The 21,395-nt window shown below is 38.9% G+C and overlaps 1 protein-coding gene across 1 annotated transcript in view; it reads right to left on the reverse strand.

Annotated features, from left to right (window-relative positions):
* Positions 1-603: 603 nt before the first annotated feature.
* Positions 604-21,395, reverse strand: part of LOC115266894 (paired mesoderm homeobox protein 2B-like) — a 209,540-nt gene continuing 188,748 nt past the window's right edge. The window contains exons 3-4 of the mRNA XM_062856179.1: positions 19,152-19,437; positions 604-5,327 (exon numbers count right to left, since the gene is read on the reverse strand). Of these exons, the coding sequence (XP_062712163.1) occupies positions 4,951-5,327; positions 19,152-19,437 (663 nt within the window). The 3' untranslated portion in view covers positions 604-4,950. The remainder of the gene's footprint in view (positions 5,328-19,151; positions 19,438-21,395) is intronic.

Below are 21,395 nucleotides of genomic sequence, written 5' to 3' on the forward strand. Positions count from 1 at the left end.
CCCCAGGGTTTTTTTTCAGAATTTTTTCTACAAATTCTTTCAGAGATTCCTGTAGAAATACACAAAGAGATTTCATCAGAAATTTCGAAAAGTATTCCTCTTTGTTTTTTTCTCAGAAATTCCTTCTGGAATTCCTCCAAGCGTACCTCTAGTAATTTCTCTATGGATTCATCCAGGCATTCATTAAAATAATGTTTAGGATTTTTATTAGGGGATTTCTAAAGGCACTTTTCTATATCTCAAGAGGTTTTGTTGGGTATTCCAGCAGGGTTTTCAGCTCTGGATTTCTTCAAAAGCGGTTCCATGGAAACTTTCAGAAGTTGTTCCAGCAGTTCCTTCAGGAACTGCTCAAGTGATTCCTTCAAAAGATTTCTCCAGGAAGTCATCCATGGGAATGTACCAGTGAAGGGGCGCTGAAATCGGAGAACCTTGACTAACTAGCTCTGATTTTACCATGATAGCACTCGAAATAATTTACCACACATCTTCTCCTTTGCGATGCTATCTAACGTCTATTCGTATGAATACCCAGACATTACCACTTTCGTATGACTAATAATGATGCGTATTTCATTTTGCGATACATGTTTAAATTAGAAATACGTCTCCAGTTAGCCTAGTGGTTAAGGCTATGGATCGCCAATCCGGAGATGGCGGGTTCGATTCCCGTTCCGGTCGGGAAAATTTTCTCGACTCCCTGGGCATAGTGTATCATTGTGCTTGCCTCACAATATCCAAATTCATGCAATGGCAGGCAAAGAAAGCCCTCCAATTAATAACTGTGGAAGTGCTCAAAGAATACTAAATTGGAGAGAGGCAGGCCAAGTCTCAGTGGGGACGTACAGCCATAAAGAAGAAGAAGAAGCATAATTAAATAAATAAAGATGGTACGTTCAAATCACATATTTGTTTTTCGAATTGAATTAGGAAATAGGGTAGGCTATTATTTCACCCACTGAGAATTTCTTTGGAAATTCCTTCAAGAATTGCTCCGGTATTTACTTCAGCAATACAATTGAAAATGTTGTCGGCAATATATTTTGAGAAATTATTCGGTTATTTCTGCAAAAAATGCTTGATAACTGCTTTGTGAATTTCTTAAATAATGCTTTTATAAATTGTTCGTCTATTTCTTCTGGAATTTCTCTAGATATATGTTTTATGAATATTTTCGGAAATTCCTTCAAACTGCTTCGTCATTTTCTTTGAGAATTTTCTGCGTTAGTTTTATTGGAATTTGATCAGTAATTTCTTTGGAAATTTGTTATGAAATTTCTTCTTAAATTTTCTTGTGTTTTCTTCTGTAATTCTTTAGGATTTGAGTGCATACATGCTCTTCCGAAAATTGCTTCGACAATTTTTTTTATAAATTTTGACGGAATTTTTTTTTTTTGAAAAATTTATTAAAATTCTTTGAGAATTCTTTTGGTTGTTTCATTGATCATTTCTTCGGAGATCCCTTTGTGAATTTCTGGGAATTTTGGCGCATGACCATTGATCAGCATGATTAAAACCATTTTATTTTGTATGACGAAAAGCATCTGAATCTTCTCCGAAATTTTTATTTATTTTTTCAAATTTTTATTTCTGTGTATTTTAAATTATGCTAATTCTACACTTTCTCCGAAAATTTCATAGCAAGCTTTTCCGGCAATTCCTCTGGAAATTTCTCAAGCCATTGATTTGGAAATTTCTCAGACAAATATTTTAGAAATTCTTTTGTTAATCCCTTCGGCTAATTGGAAATTCCAATACATACTACATACATACATACATACATCCACTACATACGGCGGTTGTTATGATATTTTTTTAAGGCTTTAACGTTTCGTGGGTTGTTGTTTACGATACGGACAATTTCGTCAGCTTTTCATGGGAGGTTTGATTTGATTCATAATGTGGGGTGCGCGTGTGTGGGAAAGTGTGCTGATTTATGACTTGATAATGGCACGGTGGCATCCCTTCAGGTTGTTTTTGTGAGATACCACAGGAATCCCAGGAATCTGTCGTGTATTCCTCACAAATTTGTTCCAGGAATTCTCCAAGAGTGTCTTGTAGGATTTTCAGGGAGTTCTAGATTAGATTCTTCCGAGGGTTTATTTAGGTTTCATTCAGAAGTTCCCTCTGGATTTCTTCCAGGAATTTCTTCTGAGATTCCTAAAAAGGTTTTTTTTGGAATACCTTCAAGAGCTCTTGCCAGGATTTCTCGAAACAGCACTTCCGGGATTCTTTCAGAGATTTTTTCATTATTTGCTGAGGAATACTTTCTGAGATTGTTGCGGTTGTAGGAGGTTCTGGCGAAAGAATTTTAGGAGACCCTGGATTTTTTTTATTTTTTTTTCCCAAATTTCTCTAGAAATTAATTCCGAGGTCCCACCAGGATTACTCCTTCCGAGCTTACCCAAACAATTTTCCTGAGATTCTTCCAGGAATTCCTTCCGTGGTTTCTCCATATCTTTTTTTCTAGGATACCTATAGGATTTTCTTCTGTGTTTCCTCATATCTGAGATTCTTTTTGGGGTTCCTTCTGAAGTTGCCAGCAATGGGGTCCCTCCAGGTGTTTCCTCTGAGGTTTCTAACAGGTTCCCTCTCAGGAACTCCTTCCTGGAATTACATCCAAAATTCTCCTAAAAGTTTCTGATGAAAACCAGAAGGACTTTCTGGAATATTTGCTCAAGGAAATCCTGTAGGAATTTCATAAGGAAATCCATAAACAAAACATGCAGGAGGAACTTCTCAAAATATTCCCTAATCGACTTCTGGAGGATTTCCATTAGAAGCATCTGAAAGAATTCCAGAATGAACTTCCTGAGAAATTTCAGAAGGATCTGCAGGAATTCAAACGAAGCTTGAAGAAATCCAGAAAAGAGTTCCTAGATGAATCCTGGAAACAGTTTCTGCAGAAATCCTGGAAGCAGTTTCTGATGAAATCTAGAAGAATTTCCCAGAATGAGTTTCAAGAGGCATCCCAGAAAGAGTTCCGAAAAGAATCTCGGAAGAAGTTCCCGAAGAAATCCACGAAGGAATTCCTGAAGAAATTTCAGAAGTAATTCCTGGCAGAAGCCTAGAAAAAAAAACCCAAATGAATCCCTGATGGAGGTCCCGGAAGAATCCTGGAAGTAGTTTCTGTAAGAATCCCGGAAAATGTTCTTGAGGGAATTCCGGAAGAAGTTCCCGGTGCAATTACCGTATAAATCCCGGAAGGAGGTCCTGGCATAATTCCGAAGAAGATTTTGATGGAATACTGCAAAAAGTTCTTGTAGGATTCCTGAAAGGTTCTTAGAAAGAATTTCTGAAGAAATTTCAGAAGGAATTCTGGGAGGAATCTCGCATAGAATTCTAGAAATGCCCTAACGGAGTTTTGGAGGAGTTTCTTGGGGAATCTTGGAACAAATTCCTGATGCAATCTCCGAAAGAAGGCCCGAAGGAATCCCGAAAGAAATCCGGGGAAAAGGAAGTAAAAAAAAAACTCTTGAATACATTTCAAAAGAAACTATTAGGAGAATTTAGGATGGAATTCTTGGAGAAGAAATCCCAGAAAAAAAAATCTGGAAGAACAACGGGAGTACCTCTTGGCATTGGTTGATCGGCAGAAGTAAAACCATTTCATTTTGTATGACAAAAAGCATCTAAACTCGAATTTCTCGAAAAAAAAAGCATTTCCCAAAAACATATTTGGTAGGCATCAAAGCGGTTATCCTTGTGCACAACCGCTAACAAATATATTTTTTCAAAAATGAAAGGAAACAAAAAATTGAGGGAAACACGACACTAGACAACAGACCAGCATGCAACGCCCAGTGGCACAGCCGAAAACTTTTCCTGACAGCTACGGCGGGAATCGAACCCGCGCTCTTCAGCACGATGCGACTAAGAGCTTGGTGACACTAGTAGCACCACCATGGAGCCGCAGATGCTATTTGCCATACAATATTGTGATTCCCCGATTCTTAATCGATGCGGAGAGTAGAAAATCAACCAAAGTGTGCAGTTCATTGACCAAATCCAACCCCAAAATAAATTGGCGAAGAAATTGCAATACAAGTTTCTGCAAGTATGTATTCACAAATAAATTTTGAAAGGAATTCTGAAAAAATTCCAAATAGCATAAATAAAGAAATTCATGTTCAAAGAAATTTGCAAGGAAATTCGCAGAGTCATTGTTGAATGAATTACCAAAGGCGTTACCGAAGGAATTTCAAAGGAATTGCTAGAAGAGTTTTTGGAGAGTTAAAAAACAAATACCAAACGAGTTGCTGATATAATTGAAAAATTCTTTAGAGACTACTAAAACAATGAGGGAGTACCGATCCAAATTTTCTGTTTTATTCCGTTTTAATCACAAACAATATAAACTTGCTTTAGGAATTCGACCAGAAAAAGTTGTCGGACAATCTTAAATACCTATGCAAGTAATATTGGAAGTTTTTCATTTTTCTGAATATTTCTGAATATTTGGTCAATCCAAAGTGCAATTAAAGCGCCTTGTCAGCTGGAAACTCAAACCTGTCCATTTGAACCTATGTATGCGTTCCAACCATCAACCCATGCAGCGAAATACTTAGTAATTGACTTCTGTATTTAATTAACGTCACTCAATCTCACCGAAACGGACATATTCGTCATCGCGTTGTCATGGAATCATACCCCTGCTCTGCCTACTATATGCTACAGCTTCTACCTTTTCTTTTTCTCTTTGCTTGGCTCGGCATCTGCACTGTGTATCTAGTAAGCAGCAATAATCCTGCTGAAAAGCGATTTTCTAATGATGACTAGATTCGTTCTTGCTCAGCCTGCTTTGATTGTGACAAGATTTTATGAAAAATTGAGTCTGTATCTACACCGGTGAAGTTGCTTCACCAAATCTTATCGTTAGCCTTTCGTATCTTAAACCTACGACTAGTGTGGAATGCTTAATACTAATATCGACCTCTAGCCCCCCCCGTCCAATTAGAACAGATGATTGGCGGCGGTCGTTTTGTTCAGCCCCCCTAGGGGATCCAACAAGTACCCGGCGGCTCCACCGCCTGCCCCAAGCAGCGACGAGAACGGGGACGAAAGGGCCGCTACCGCGTGGTGGTGGTGATTCTGCAGATTGTGATTCATGCCCAAGTGGTTAACCGCCGCTGTTGCCGACGATGCTTTCTGGCTTTGCAGCAGTGGATTACACGAGGAGCTCCATTTGCTGGCACTGCTGCTGCTGCTACTGTTGTTGTTGTTGTTGTGATGGTGGTGGTGGAGGGACCCGAGGCCACCACCTGCTCCACCTCCGGGGCCTCCGTGGTGCGGCACCGACAGGCCATTCAGATCCGAATCGGATAGTTTTCCTGTACGGATGGTAGGAAGAAATGGGGTGATCAGTGCCGGATAATAGTTGTGACAGATATGGATGGCGTTCTTGCGGAGAAATGACGATGTGTGTTTTATTCTAGTTTTGTTTTATCATAATTCATAATTCATTGACTCGCTGCGATGGAGTTCATGGGAAGAAGGAGCATTCGGATCGATATCTAGGAAAAAAGAAATGAGAAAATTTGTCGCAGTATGTAGTAAGCCATGTCCCTTGTGGTACTTTTTCTCGTCCACTGCTTTGTGAATGGTTGAGATGCTTTGGCTACTAGAATCGATAAACTTTTCATGAAAGAAAAATAAGGGACGCACCTATGGGAGCGTCCAGCGTCCATAAATTACGTAACGCAGAAATTGCACATTTTCCATCCCCCCTTTCCTCCTATGTCACACTTTTTGTATGAGACCACTGAAATTTTTGTATGGATTGTCACACTTTATTGAACCCCCTCCCCTCCCCCTAAAAGCGCGACGCAATTTATGAACGTTCCCTGTAAGAAAACAAGGCTATCACCCTCATTCTTGTTTACGGACGTATCCACTTTCGAACGTTTTTGGTTCGATCGAATCAGTAGGCCATTTGATTTTGCTGGCGTAAACGGGAATGCGAATGATTTTCGTTCGAAAGTGGATTCGATCGAAAACAAGAATGAGGGCACGGGGGTGAATCTTCATCGCGAAAAGAGCCGCTCGTTTGATTACTGTACACTAGCGAACCTGGTGGTGGAAAGCAAGCTTTTTTGTACAGCGAGCATAGGGCGGGAGCGAGGCACGCCATGATGATTTTTTATTTCTCCAAGGAAATTCATTCCAATCTAGTTCTCCAAGTGAAAATTTTACGACTTCCATCTCGAAATTTCAAATTTGTTCGAAGATACACATCTGTTCTGTGATGAGGGTGTACATTGCATCTTGCTTTGCTTTTTAGATTACCGTGCAAATGTTCAATCGTCTAAAATATTTGTTCACACGTCAAACACCAAAGAAAGTAGCAAGTAAACAAACCGATTATTCCATGCACCACCCAAAAAGTGTAACCGGCGCTTAAAATTTCTAGCAGCGAAACGAACCAATGTATGCTGAAACTGGTGGGAACATATTGTGGTGTGACAAAAAATTTCTGCAGGGGGTCGAATACGGTGCAAAAAAAACAATATTGCGCATTGCTCATCACACTGGATCCTTTTCATAGTTCTAATCAGTGTGGGGACAAGGTGTGGGATCTTGAATAAGTAAAACAGCGATTTTGCTTCAATTGGTGTCGGTATCTTTTGCGAGCTTATTAAGCATTTTAAAATTAATAAGTGGAACGTTATAAATAGAAGTGAAAGCAGCAGATCCGCCTCTTTCGGGAGAAGCGTCACCTAGAAGAAGCGCTGTGCGAAGAAATAGAACTAGTGCTGTGCAATTCCCAAGAAATACGGAATGTCTACCAGAAGTTAAACGCATCCGCAACGGCTTCGTGTCGCGAGCCGATATATGCAGGGATAAGAACGGCGGGAGCTTCTTGACGGACGGACGTGAAGTTCAGAAGATCTAAAGGTGGAAGCAGCACTTCGATGAGTACCTGAATGGCGTGGAGAACATACACGGAGAAACTCAAGTACCTAAATTTGAGTTTTTTTAAACTCACTTTTGAGTTCTTTTTTGTTTCTTCTCTCATCCACTCTCTTTGTTGTTGTCAGAGAGCGAAGAGCAAACCAACCCAACTTTGACAGTTCAGTGCGGGAAGCTAAAATTGAGTAAACAGCATTGAACTCAAATTTGAGTATTTTGAACCAGCAGTTGGGTGAAAAAAGCTTAGCCAGTAGGTACTTTGTCGCACGGGATCAAATGTAAAAAAAAAAAACATTTCAGCATCGCTTCCACGAACTCAAATATGGGTTCCCGCACGTAACCCCGAAGTTGGGTGTAATGAACTCATATTTGGGTACTTTGTTTTCTTCGTGTAGGCACGGGAGACCGCGGCAATGGAGGAAACGGCTACGCCAATGCAGTAAAGGACGGACATGATTCAAATTCCGGTTGTAGGACAAAAGGTCGAAGGTCAAAAGGTCGACGGTCAAAAGGTCGAAAGCTCAAAAGTAATAATAGTAGTAGTAAGAAAATCCTTTTTATCGTCTTCTTTCTTACTTTACGTTAACATTGGAACTTAGTCTGCATCTTTTCAATTTAGTGGTCGTTTAGCACTTACAGAGTTATTAAATGAAATACTTTCGGATGTCCCGTTCGGAACGGGAATCGATCCTTTAGTTTGTGATTTGTATAAAAGTTTATCTAATACATCCCTTCGAACAACGGCAGTTCTTTGAACTTACATATTCACGTCTATATGCGTAATTAACATTACTGTTCCCTATATAATTTTGCCTTCTTTTAGGCTGTTCTTTCTAAAAATGCTTTATGACATTTTTTGACGTACTACTAATAATATAAATGTTAATAATACTTTGGCTTCTTTTGAAATAGGTCGTTCTTTCGAGTTGTACTGTAACAGCGGTTATTTTTAATTTGACTTTAGATATATCCAAAGAGTTCTGCTTCAATAATCTACTAAAATATCAAAAGATGTATTTACCAACGTTACATTCTATTTTTTAGTTCAATGTACTTCTCATATATGTACATTGAATTTTGTTGATATTTTAAACGTAATGTTTCTGGATTCGCACTACTGCTCAATACATTCGATATCAATTGAATATCAGTTGGAAAAGAGCAACCAATGCATCTTCAATATTAATGGAACTTCACTTCAATTCGTTGTTGAGAATGTTTTGATTTCAAAACAAGAATCAAACAAAAAAAGGCCCCCCCATCCAGATTCTACCACTACACTACTTCACATCTGTTATTTTTTTATTTATTTATTTGCCAAATACTTGTAGCGTAAGGGTTCACCCTTATAAAATTACTACAATCGGTATCTTAATGTTGTTCAACCACTTTCATATACTCAAGCTAATTCATTTCAATACATATATATATATTAAAAAAAAACAAATTTAAGCTATACTCTACTTTGTTGATTAGTTGCCTCGTTCACTTCAATTCCCCTCATTGAGCCAGCTCAAACACTCACGACGAAAACTTGCTGCAGCTCGCAAAACTTTAATTTCGTTAGGAAGCCACTGGCGTAGCCACGGGGGGGGTTTTAGGGTTAAAACCCCCCCCCCCCAGAGCCAAAATTTCTGGAACAAATTTCCAGTATAAAACGCTTTGTGATGGAAAAAAATTTCGGCTGCGCCGCTATTTTTAACATACAGCTCAAATTCAGTGTATATTTTTACAAAATGTGAGTGTCAAATAAAAAAAGGTATTATTGAACATCAAAAACCCCTCCCAGAGCAAATTTCTGGCTACGCCACTGCAGGAAGCTGATTCCATAGAATGATGGCACGTACAAAAAAGGTATTGCCATAGTGTGACGAGTTGTGATGCAATAGAACATAATGTCTTACACGATTGCTCCTAAAAGGTTGCAGCTTATCAGCTAGGTATTGAGGTCCATGATGAATTATTCTAAACAAAGAAGTATAGCAGCGTAGTTTAAAATAGTTATAGAAAGAGCAGCCTAAAAGATGGCGCTGTAGATGCGTTACACTTGCATATCTATTGAGATTATAAATCCATCGTACGCAGTGGTTCAGAGCAACTCTAAGGCGATTATAACTAGCAACAGTGACATTTAAAATCAATTCAAGACCATACGCGAAATGAGGCAATATTAGCGACTTGAACAATTTTAACTTGGTAGTAACCGGAAGCATTGAAGCAGTAAGTTTCAAGTGGCGAAGACCAGCATATATTTTCCCGCATTGTGAATTAACTTGAAAGTTCCATTCAAGATTATTTTGAAATATGATTCCTAAGTTTGTAGCTCTATCTACATATTCGATAATTTCATCATTAATAAGTAAAACAGGTAGAGATGGACGTGTTTGTAATCTAGAGATAAACATAGCCTTTGTTTTAGAAGAATTTACGGGTAGAAGATTATGTTCGGACCATTGTTGAACACGTTTGAGGTCTGAATTTATCAACAGCGCTATGTTTCCAAGGTCATTACTTGTAGTACAAAGGTAAAGCTGTACGTCATCAGCAAACATATGTATTAAGCATGATTTCAACACAGTTGGAAGGTCATTTATAAACAGAGAGAACAGCAGGGGGCCTAAAACTGAACCCTGAGGTACACCTGATAGAATAGAGATTGGTTTCGATAGATTATCATTTGCTTCCACCACTTGCATGCGTTGGCTCAAGTAGGATTTTATCAACTCTACTGCATTCCGGTGAAAATTGAACTGTGTTGAGAGCTTTTTTAGAAGTTTAACATGTGGGACCCTGTCGAAGGCTTTAGAGAAGTCGATCAGAAGCAAGAATGCTACACCTTTCTTATCAATAGTTTGATGTATATCATCGTGTACTTTTAGTAAGGCGGATGTTGTACTGCGCCCTGATCTAAATCCAGACTGGTAAGGACTGAGAAGATCGTATCGTTTAACATAATCTTGGATTTGAACTTTCAAAATCTTTTCGAATGCTTTCGAAAGAGAGCATAGGATGCTGATCGGTCGAAGGTTATCCAAACTATTTCCAGACGACTTTTTGCGAATTGGTAAGACCTTGGCAGTTTTCCACGCTCTAGGAAATTTGGCTGTAGTAATGAATAAGTTAAAAAGGTGGGTAATTGGAGTAATAACATAAGGTAAAATAATCTTAATAAACCTTAGAGACACGCCATCTAAACCAACAGCGTTTGAAGAAACAGCGAAAATTGCTGATGAAACTTCCAACTCACTACACGCAATGAATTTGAAACCATATGCGTTAAGCGGTGGTATTGAATGAAATTCTGATTCACGAGTAAAGTTACCGCCAAAGTAATTATTTATTTCATCGCTAGTATTACAGAATTCTGCATCGCTTTTTGAATTTGTAACATTTAATTTTTTTAATTTCTTCCACAATTCTTTGCTAGACAGTGATGACTCTAAGTTTGTTGAGAGATAATCAGATTTAGCCTTACAGATCACGCAAGTGACTCTATTACGCAACCTCTTGTACTCATTTCGGTCAGCTGTGTTTTTACTGCGAATCCATTGTCGATATGCTACGTCCCTTTCTAACATAGCTTTTACAATATCATTGGTCATCCATGGTGCCTTTTTTCTTGGTCTATGCAAGCGCAATGGAACAAAATTATCGTAAAGTTCGTTGATGGTATTATTGAAAAAATCAAGTGCCAAATCAGAGTCATTGATACTATAAAGCAACGACCAATCAAGAAACTCTAATGCGTTTCTGAGACGAGCATAATCGATCCGATTGTAATCTCTGAACGATTTCGATTGCTCCAATTGAATACGAGTTATGTTAAGCGATGCAAAAATAATATCATGCTGTGAGAACACTGGAGCTGACACTTGATTGAAGTTAAGGATAAAATTAGAGCTGTTTGTTAACATCAAATCAATCAGGGAACTTCCCCCATTATAAAAATGAGTAGGCTCGTTGTTAACACAATGTATACCGTAATTGGCCAAAGCATCAGTAAAGCGCACTGTTTGAGAGCAACTCTTCATCAGGTTGGTATTAAAGTCTCCTGTTAGAACCATGTTAAAATAATTTAGAGATAATTCTGAAAATTTTTGTTCTAGTACATGTGAGCAATCAACCCCTGGAGGACAATAGACTACACCCAACAAAAACTTAACATGGTTGATACACATTTCAGCAAATAAATATTCAGTACGGTTAGAATCTTCCAATCCTAACACCGGCGCGGAAGCAGCAATTTGTTTGCAACTAATTCCTTTTCTGTAGTAGATACAAACACCTCCACCACGGCTATAGCTTCGATCGTTCCTCAGAATCGCATAACCCTCGACATCAACGGTAGTGTCAGGAATGCTGTCTTGCAGCCATGTTTCTGAAATGCAAATAATATCTAATTTACTGTTGACGAAACAGTATTTGAATTCATCAAGTTTCTCTAGTTGACGAGCGCACAAACTTTGAGCATTGATGTGACATAAATTGATAAGATCGTCGGGCAGAGCAACATTCATGACAACTCGTGGAATATCGGTGATACCTATATTTGTACGTGCATCATTTCTTGATTGACTATCCGGCATCATCGGCGAGCAACAAGTCCAATCGAGAATGAAAGAGCCAACTGAAGTGAGCAGAAATTGTGAACGAAAAGAGCAACAAATCAACAAACGAACTAAACACAAAATCCAAGTAATCCATTAAATCTAACTAAGAAAGTGGCAGTAGGTCGTGAATACAATGAAACAAGTTTATAAGCTATTCGATACAATGTAGCATTATCATTGGCAACATCATGACACCAGCAGCATAAAAAAAAACCGCAGCAACCGACAGCAGTAGACTCCAACGGCAAACTCCAGCAGAAGCAAATTCGACAACAGCAGCAGTTCCCAACAGCAACAGCGACAGCAGCAGTTAACTTTTAGGAAGGCAGGATTCATGGAAAAGTAATGGGAAAGGAGTCATGGAAAATGCTTGGTAGGAAAAAAATAAAAACGTCCGTAGGAAAGGTTTATGCTATTGACTTCTAGGAGGGGAAGAATCATAGGATGCAATGATGATAGGAATCATGGATCGTAATAGGTAGGAAAAGAAATTGCTAGGAAAGGTTATTTTGGACTGTATCCATACTCGGTCAGTTGTCCAACTTCAAAGATCGGTTGAGCAGCAGCACCATCATTCGGTTTGACATAGATAGTACCATCCTTGGAGTAGACGTTCTTTATCCGGCCGCTAGTCTTCAACTTCAACGCGATACCTTTGATGTTGCGCGCCGACTCGGTGAGGTTCTCGTTCAAATACACCCTTTTATCGACATAAAATCCAAGCTGGTTCAGGTTCAAGCTTTTCTTCGATAGGTAGCGAAAGAAGAAGTCATCTCGGGAGGCACGAAAAGCAAACTGTAGCAATATTGGCGGTGACGCACCGGCTGCGATTGGAGCACGAGCCAGCCGTTTGGTATACACTGAAGGGCAATCAGATTCACAGTAACCAATGGCAGCAGAAAGTAGCTTCACGATAGTTTTGGTGTTCTCCGTGGCACTGTAAGGAACACCGGTGAGGATTAGGTCGTCCGATTTAGCCAGTCTGTTGATAGCATCTTTATTCTTCCGCACATCCATTTCCGTTTTTGTTTGGACCTCACAAATCTGCTTGAAGTCCCGAGCACAGTCTGCTTTTAGTTGATGTACTTCCATCCTCAAAGAAGTGATTTCATTGACGAGAGCAGTATTATTGGCGTCAATTTTCTGCTCAATCCGCGCATTTCCCTCTGCGATCAGTTCCTTCATACGCATGAGTAGAACGTCAAAACCCTCTACCTGATCATCCGTCTGATCCAGATCATCTCGTGAGCGTTTTTTGTTTTGGTTCTCACCACTCGAACCTAAAGGCAGAGCTAGTGTGGGTTTCTCCTTACCGTCTTTACCCATAGCAGCGGCACGAGTTTGCCTGTTGTAGCTTATCCAAGTGAGTGGATGGAAGACGTGAGCGCAGTAGCAATGGACCAACAACAGTGTGAATCGATATGGAGGGCAACAGTTGCACTTTTGCACGACAATAAAATTCCGTTTACCAGCGGCGGGCAGCAAACATCGGTTGAAATTTGGCAAAACTAGAACGGCAGTGTTGATGTGTGCCACGATCGCGAAGAAAATTATAGCATGAGGGAGTTTTGCACGTCGAAAAACTTCATCGAATCACGACCAGAACAACTCACTAACTACCGCGCTTCATCACACTCACACTTGAGTTAGAGAGGCACGAATCAAAGCAAAACACTTTCTACCACCTGTCATCTATATTTAATTTCATGCCCAAAGCAGTCATTATCAAATCAACAGCTTTTCACTTTGTATCGTACAGCTTTGTACAGTAGTGCAAATCGAAGTGATTTTCAGATGATTTCCTTGGTGGGTTTGTTTTGGTTTTCAAGTCAACACTGACAGCAATGCGAATTCAAAGAAAAAGCATTTCTGATCATGTTGATTGCGATGTTGAGTAGTTGAGGGATTTTTCCCTTGAATCGAATTTTTACCGTGCGGAAGACGGAAAAAATATGGCGGACATGATCGCGCAGCAGGCACTTAAGTAAATTGGAAACGAATCCTGGTTCTTTCAGTTGTATTACTATCTACAGTAGCATTGGGCAACTCTGGCTGAAACATCGATTTTTGTGAATCGATTCGAATCGGATCAACCGAATCGATTCACCGATTTAATCGAATGCTTTAAATCGATGTTTTCACAACTATGAGAGAAACTCTCCCAAAATATTTAAAGAGACTCCTTTAGAATTCTAAAAGGAGTTCATTTAAAATTATGAGAGATTTTTTAAGAATGTTGAAAATGATTACTCCAGAATCCTGAGCGACATTACCTAGAAAAGAAAGCAAAACTCTTCCGGTATCTTGGTAGGAATTCTCTCTGAATTCCATTGAGGATTTTCCTAGAATCCTCACTCCTATAAGACGGATTGCCTCAGAGTCCCGAGAGGGATTCTTCTAGAATCCTGTGATAGATTGTCTCAGAATCCTTAGAGTAGTCCTCCCTTGGGATTCTCCCAAAATGTTCCAGAATCCTAAGAGGGGTTATCCCCGAATCCTGAATACGATTATCCCAGAATCCTAAGATGAATTCTCCCAGAATCCTGTGAGGAATTCCAAGCGTGGTTCTTCCACATTATTGAGATAAATTAATGTAGAATACTGAGAGAGATTCTCACAAAAAAAAAAAGATTTTCGGAGTTCCCCAAAAAACTTAAAAGAATTGACCCAGCATCCTGAAAAGCGTAGATTAGAACTCTAAGAAGGATTACTCCAGAATCCTGAAGAAGGTTCCTTCAAAACACCTGGCGGGACTGCCACAGAAGCCTGAGATATACTCTCATATAATTCTGGAAGATAGGATTCCCCCAGTATCCTGAGAAGAATTCCTCCATAATCCTTTGAGTATTCTCCCAGAATTCCCCTAAAATCCTGAGTGGAATCTTTTAGAATGCTGAGAATCATTCTGCCAGAATCCCGAAAGGTATTCCGCAGAATTCTACGAGTGATTTCCTCAGAATCATGAGAGGGATCATAAGAAGAGTTCTTCCAGATTCTTGAGAGAAATATATCTATTAACCTAAGCGGGATTTTCCGAAAATCTGATAACGATTCTCCCTGGAAGGGATTACGAAAACTTATAGAATGAACTTTCGCAGCATTCTGAGAAGGGTTCTCTAGAATTCTAAGAGGTATTCCCACATAAAACAGAAAAAATACCGCAGATTCCTGAAAGGCATTCCCCCAGAATCTTTGAAAGGACTCCCCTGAACTCCTGAAAGGGGTTGTCCCAGAACTCTGAGAGTGATTCCTCTAGAATACTTTAAATAATTACAACAGAACCTCAAGAGAATCTTCCCATAATCTTGTCAGGGATTTTCCCTGAATCCTGAAAAAAAGGTATACCACCCTTGGTAGGGACCCCTGGTAGGGAATACCCCAAAATCCTGAAATGAATTTTCTTAGAATCCAGAGATTCCGTAGAATTCTGATAGGTATTCTTTTATAATACTGCTGAGTAAAATTCCTCCAGGATTTTTAAAGGGCTTTTTCCTCAATTCAGAGGGTTCCTCTAAAATTCTTTGAGAGATTCCTTCAAAATGCTGAAAATTATAACACCATCATCCTGAGAGACCTTATCCCAGAAAATAGAGAAAAACTCTTCCAGTAGGAATTCTCCCTGAATTCTATTAAGGATTTCTCTAGAATCCCGGGAGAGATTACTCCAGTTTTCTGAGATGGATTCTCTCGGAGTTTAAGAGGAAATCTTCCAGAATCCAGAGGGATTTCCTCAGGTTCCCGTAATAGATTCTTCCTGAATCACAGGATCACCCTGAGAGAAATTCTCATGCAGTATTGAAAGACATCCCATTAGATTCATGTATCAGATTACCCCAGAACTCTGAAAGGGACCCTTCGAGGGGATCTTCCACATTATTAAGGGAAATTCAGCTAGAACCCCGAGAGGGATTCTAAAAAAAATGGAACCCAGAGATGGACTAACCTAGAATCCTGAGAAGGATACGCTAGAACCCTGAAAGGGACTTTCTCGACTATAAAAAGGATTTCTCCAGAATCCTGTGAAAGATTCACTTAGACTCCTGGGAGGGGTTGCCCAAGAAACCTGATAGACAGATGATTTAGTGAACCCTAGATTATAAAGCCCCTCGATTTTATGAACTTTGATTTTATGTACATTTTACCTCGATTTTAGGTAATTTTTTATTAATGGTAAAGTTCTACACAGTGCATTCTAAAAAAAGAGAAATTAAATATTGCCGTGGACCTGCCTAGGGCTAAAAATCTCGTTAATACAGATAAAAAAAAGTTAAATATTTTTGAATGGAAAAATCGAATGTAAAACATCGATTCGGTCGATTTCGTGGGGCTTCAACATCGATTCAAAAAATTGATTAATCGGAACAAAAACATCGATATCGCGAACATCGACTCAAAATTGCCCAATGCTAATCTACAGCCTTCGAGCTTTTAACCTTTCAACCTTCTTCTTTTAAATATTTTGTCTTATTTATTTTTTGATTAAGCCCTTTCGACCGCTTGCATTTTCGACCTTTTGTCATAGTTATTTTTTGATTTTGACCTTTCGACCTTTTGACCATTTGTATTTTCGACCTTTTGACCTAGTTATTTTTCCATTTCGATCATTCGACCTTTTGATCACTTGTATTTTCGACGGTTCGACCCTTCGATCTTTTGTCCTTTCGACATTTTGTCCTTTCGACTATTTGTCTGTCGACCTTATGACCTTCGACCTTTTGACCTTCGGCCTTTTGACCTTCGACCTTTTGTCACAGAACCCAAATTCCCAAGCTGAGGGAAGTTAAGAATGTCATTAACCAGTTCAACGAAGGTAAGGATGGCATCGCAGCTGAACTCATCAAGATGGACCCAGAGAAGTCACCTGTCTGCACCGGTTGATAGTCAGTTCATTCGAATCTCGCCGGAGACTGCGATAAGGTGACGGACCCTCATACTTACTCTTCAATAACGCTCTCGAAGGTGTACGACGAGCCGGGGACTGGCCAGTCGGTGTTCGGTTTTCATGAAATCCGGTCAACTTGTATACTTTGCGGACGACATGAGTACTATCTCCAGCACATTAGAAACGTTGGCAGAGCTGTTTACTTGCCTGAAACGTGAATCAGCAATAGGTCGGACTGGTGATGAATGCGTCAAACACTAAGTTCATATGATCAAAATAGTATCATTTTATCAATATTTTTATCTTGTCTTATTCGATTAAAGACTGCATAGTGGAGAAGTAGGATAGTGGACGTATGTTAGCCAGGGCAGGTATTTTGGCCCACCTTGGGAATTTTATTAAATCTATATAAATAAAAATGGAATGGTGTTTGTATGTCACGAATAGGCTCGGAAACGGGCCAACGGATCTCCACCATTCTTTTAGTGTTGCATTCGTGCAGGACTCCGACGTGTTCGTACGACAAAATATTTGGGAAAATCGAACCCACATGAGATATTAAAGCACAGGTTGCTCTTTGCAAGGATTTGTAAGGTATGCCCTTCTGTTCGGGTTTGCAGGGAAGTGCCACCGTTGCGTTGTGGGGAAATCGGACATACAGGGGATAGACAAAATGTTCGGGACAGGCAAAATTTTCATTTTCCAAAAAATGGTGGAAACGCTGTAACTTTTTATAAAATGCATCAAAAAATCTAAAATTTTTGCTGGAAGTTGATCAGCTAGTTGTGTATCCATGGTCAAAATTTGAGAAAGATCGGGCTATTCTACATGAAGTTTAAAAGATTCTTGAAAAAGTCATAATCATCCGATAGCCAACTTTGAACTGTTTTATCTCCGGATTTAATGAACCAAATGTTATGAAATTTTGAGCGTTCATGACTTATATAATAAGCTTTCAAAAACTTTTGACATAACCTAAAATTGTTAACGCGGTCGAAAATTATAGCGTTTAGATTATTTTTCTGATAGAACACCAAATTATCGTAAATTTCAACATCGCTTCAAAATTCGAGATGGTAATTATAGTTTATTTGAATTTCCTCTAATTGACTCAAATATGAATATGTTTTGACAGGAAGTTATAAAATAACTAGCAATAAATTGAAAAAGTAATGGGAAGCATATTTAAATTAAACCAATTTACTAAAAAATCATAAAATAAATGAAATCGCTGTTACTTCTTTTCATATTAATAATTTCAAGTTTAGTCAAACTTTTTTCAAAGCTAATTATATGAGTCATAAATGCTTAAAATTTCATTACCTTCGGTTCATTGAATCCAGAGATATAACAGTTCAAAGTTGGCTGTCGGACAATTTTGACTTTTTCTAGAATCTTTCTAACTTCGTGTAGAATAGCCCGATCTTTTCCAAATTTTGACCATTGATACACAATTAGTTCAACTTCCAGTAAAAATTCAAGGTTTTTTGATGCACTTTTCAAAAAGTTACAGCTCTTTCACCATTTTTTGAAAAGCGAAATTTTTGCTTGTCACGATCATTTTGTCTATTCCCTGTATGAAGAGAAATGGTCGTATGAAGAAGCCGAAAGGTAATGCTACCCGGGTAGAAGTGAACTACTGACGATCCAAACGTGATATTGGTATGGTTGATATAAGAGATAAAGGATCTGAAAATAATATCTAAAATATGTTCCTAGAACATCGTCATCGGGGCAATATCAAAATTTGATATTTTAAGATCAATCGAATTTCTCGCTGCTATTGGTTAGATCTTACAAAATCCAAAAATGATATGATGATGATGTTCCTGGGGTAAATTTTCGATATTATTTTTAGATCTTTTATCTCTTATACCAATCAAACCAATATCACTTTTTGATATTCATATCAAAATATGCTATTATTGAAAAATATATGCTAATTCATATGCAACATATGTATTTTCATTGGCAAATATAATCCTACTTCTAGTGGTAATATTAGGATAGAACACTTTCCATTTTAACTTTGCCTACTACGTTTATTTTCCACCAAAAACATTTGCTTTTCATTTTCCTCCGAGAAGGAGATGAATTTCTCCAAACGATGAGAAGGTACCCAACCAGAGTAGGCTACGGCTGCTCTGCTACGAAAAGGGAATCCCACCAAACATCGTCGTCATCATGATGGTTCTGTCTCTTCTAGCAGGAACGATAACGCATGTATGCTTGTGTTTCTGTTCTGTAAGTGTCACGTGTGCGTCAGGCAGGAAGACGGTCGGCCGTGGTGACGCTCCATGGCGCGACATTTTCCCAAATTATCTGACGTTAATTCGTATAAATGAACGGTGTAACAAGCAATTTTCTTGATTAAACAATTCCATCCATTATTCAACCTACGGCACCGACTGACTGGAAGACGTGCGGGATGTTTTTAGATATTCTTAGTCTGATAATCTTGATCTTGTGTTTTGGATGGTAAAGAGAATAGTTCAAATTCAACAGATCAATTTGGTTTGCTTGAATGTTTTGATTCAATTCGCAGATATGGTTTGAGTACTTAATTTATTTTATTCATACCATGTGTGGTATGGTTGCATTGAACTTTTACTTGAATGTTGAAGACAATAGAAAAGGACATGGAAGTTTCAATGGTAATGAACCATAAGTTGTATCATAACGTTATAGTTTTGAGTGGTTACCTCTTTAAACTTGTTTGCAGTTTATAAAGTAATTTTTAAAGGATATCTTACCATTAATCGGCTTAATGTCTCCGTTCGATTGGTGGGAGGAAGCACTCGAGTTGGGCGTGGTGGACACATTGGACAGCGGCGAACCCGGTTTGATATCCTTGGGGGTTGTACTTCCGGCAGCCACGCCACCGTTGGACGATTTCTGTTCGCTCTTGACCGATGACGAATCGGCACCGTTGTTATTGTTGTTGCTTGTGTTGCTGTTGTTGTTGTTATTGCTAGACACCTTCTGTTGGGCGATCCGTTCCTGCTTCCGGAATTTTGCCCGTCGGTTCTGGAACCAAACCTGGTGAGAAGGAAACGGAATGAAACGTTATAACCTCCATCCTGACTAATTATTAACGGCGGAATGGGCGCTTATTCTTGATATTGTCGCATTAAAAGTGGATGTTTATGCAAATGATTTCACATTTGATCTGGAGAGTAGAGTAGGTGGTGCTGGGTGATGGTTGTCAGCTAGCTAGGATGTCAAGGTAGGGTTGTTATCCTATAGTAGGGGTGTGTGAAGCGAAGGGATTATATCGTGACATTTATTAGCGCACATTCTACGATGAGCGGTGCTTGTTTCTATTTCTCTCGTGTGACGACGACGACGGTTTTTGAGGTTATGCGTAGTTTTGAGTTCTGGCGTTGGGGAGACAAGAGTTGGGAAAGGGTCGTGGTTTCCGGGGGGAATATATTCAAATTAATTAGCTTTTATTTGTGAGGAGATTAACCCATATCTATACCTCACCCGTGTCTTCTTCTTCTTCTTCTTACTTCTGATTCGGTGGTGCTTTTCTTTTGCGCACACACCTCCTTATGGACCGGCATCGCAGGTCATATGTCCAACCTGTCACTATTTATACTCCGTGGAGTTTACAAAGTTTCTTCTTTATCGACTGTTTTCATATGGTACAGTGAATTCCTGTTAGTCCGTAGACTTTACAATTCTGTTTTACCGTCCGGAGACTGACTTTTTCTTTTATAGTCCGTAGACTTCCCCACTCACCCCTGGAGGGGGTGGGAAATGAACCCATGACCTTCTGATTTATAGTCAGAAGCCTAACCACTACGCTAGATCCCCCCCCCACCCGTGTCTTAGAAACATATTTTTGAGTTGCTTATACATAAAACTACACAACATTTAAGTCTATTTCTCCAGAGAAGTGTTGTTCACATGATCGATACTTTGATGTATGCAATATGCCTACTTTATGATCAATACTTTCGAATTGTTGGAAAGTTCACTTCAGAATGGAAGCATAATCACTAGTAACGCATCTGTACAAATAAGTTGTTTTGTCAATACAGTAAAGGATAGCTCTTTTGGAGTTTTTGAATTCAAAAATGCTCATCTGTACAAAGGTACAGATAGGGTTTTTATCCAATTCCCTTTATACTAAGCACTGACCAATTATGATCAAGTTTATTCAAGCTCCTCGCCCAATGCCAGTTTGCTTTCAATTCACTTTTTAGCTTTCATAATATATTTACCTACGGAGAAAAGCATTTTATTCCAATAATTGAGCAACTTTTGCTGTATTCTACAGCAGTATAATCCAATTTTGAAGTGCCACAGTGGGGTGTGAATTGAAGTTTAGTTTAGTAGGTGAAACTGAAGACATTAAAACTGAACGGTAATGGAGAACAATTCGGCTAGTTGCTGCTTTGGTGAGGTTGCCTTCGTCATACGCAAAACGAGAAAAAATGTGAAGGCGTAAGTTAAGTAGAATTGAATCGGGAAATGTTGTACAATTTGTATTTGATTTCTTGTGCTATAGGGGCTGGTTATTGAGGCTCTACATATTTTTGCTTCTACCTAATAAGTCATTGGGAAAGGTAAGATGAAAAATCTTATTGGCTATTTTCCATCCAATATGGAATAAGCGCATATGACAAAGTAAATTTCTTTCCTACAACATACAGAATAATGCGGTTTTTCGCACGATTCTCCCATCGGGATGAACTGTGGTGGAAATAATTTCCATTACTAAAGTTTGTGCTACGTTAAATGTTAGACCTATTTAAATGAATTTAGTCACTATGTCCGAATTTTGTTTAAATATTGCAGTGTTATTTTGACAGCCGTTCTAAAATCCATGTTTAAAAACCACTTGGCATAGAAAAAACTGTGTAAGTAACTTGTATAATCTGTATGTTGTATGTTAATAAACTAAATGTGAAATTTGTAATTTACCCTGAGGATGAATGAATAAACATTCGAAACGTCGGCTTTTAACCTAACCGGTTGTTTCGAAGACC

This window comes from Aedes albopictus, chromosome 3 (genome assembly GCF_035046485.1).
Source record: "Aedes albopictus strain Foshan chromosome 3, AalbF5, whole genome shotgun sequence".
Classification (NCBI taxonomy): Eukaryota; Metazoa; Arthropoda; class Insecta; order Diptera; family Culicidae; genus Aedes; species Aedes albopictus.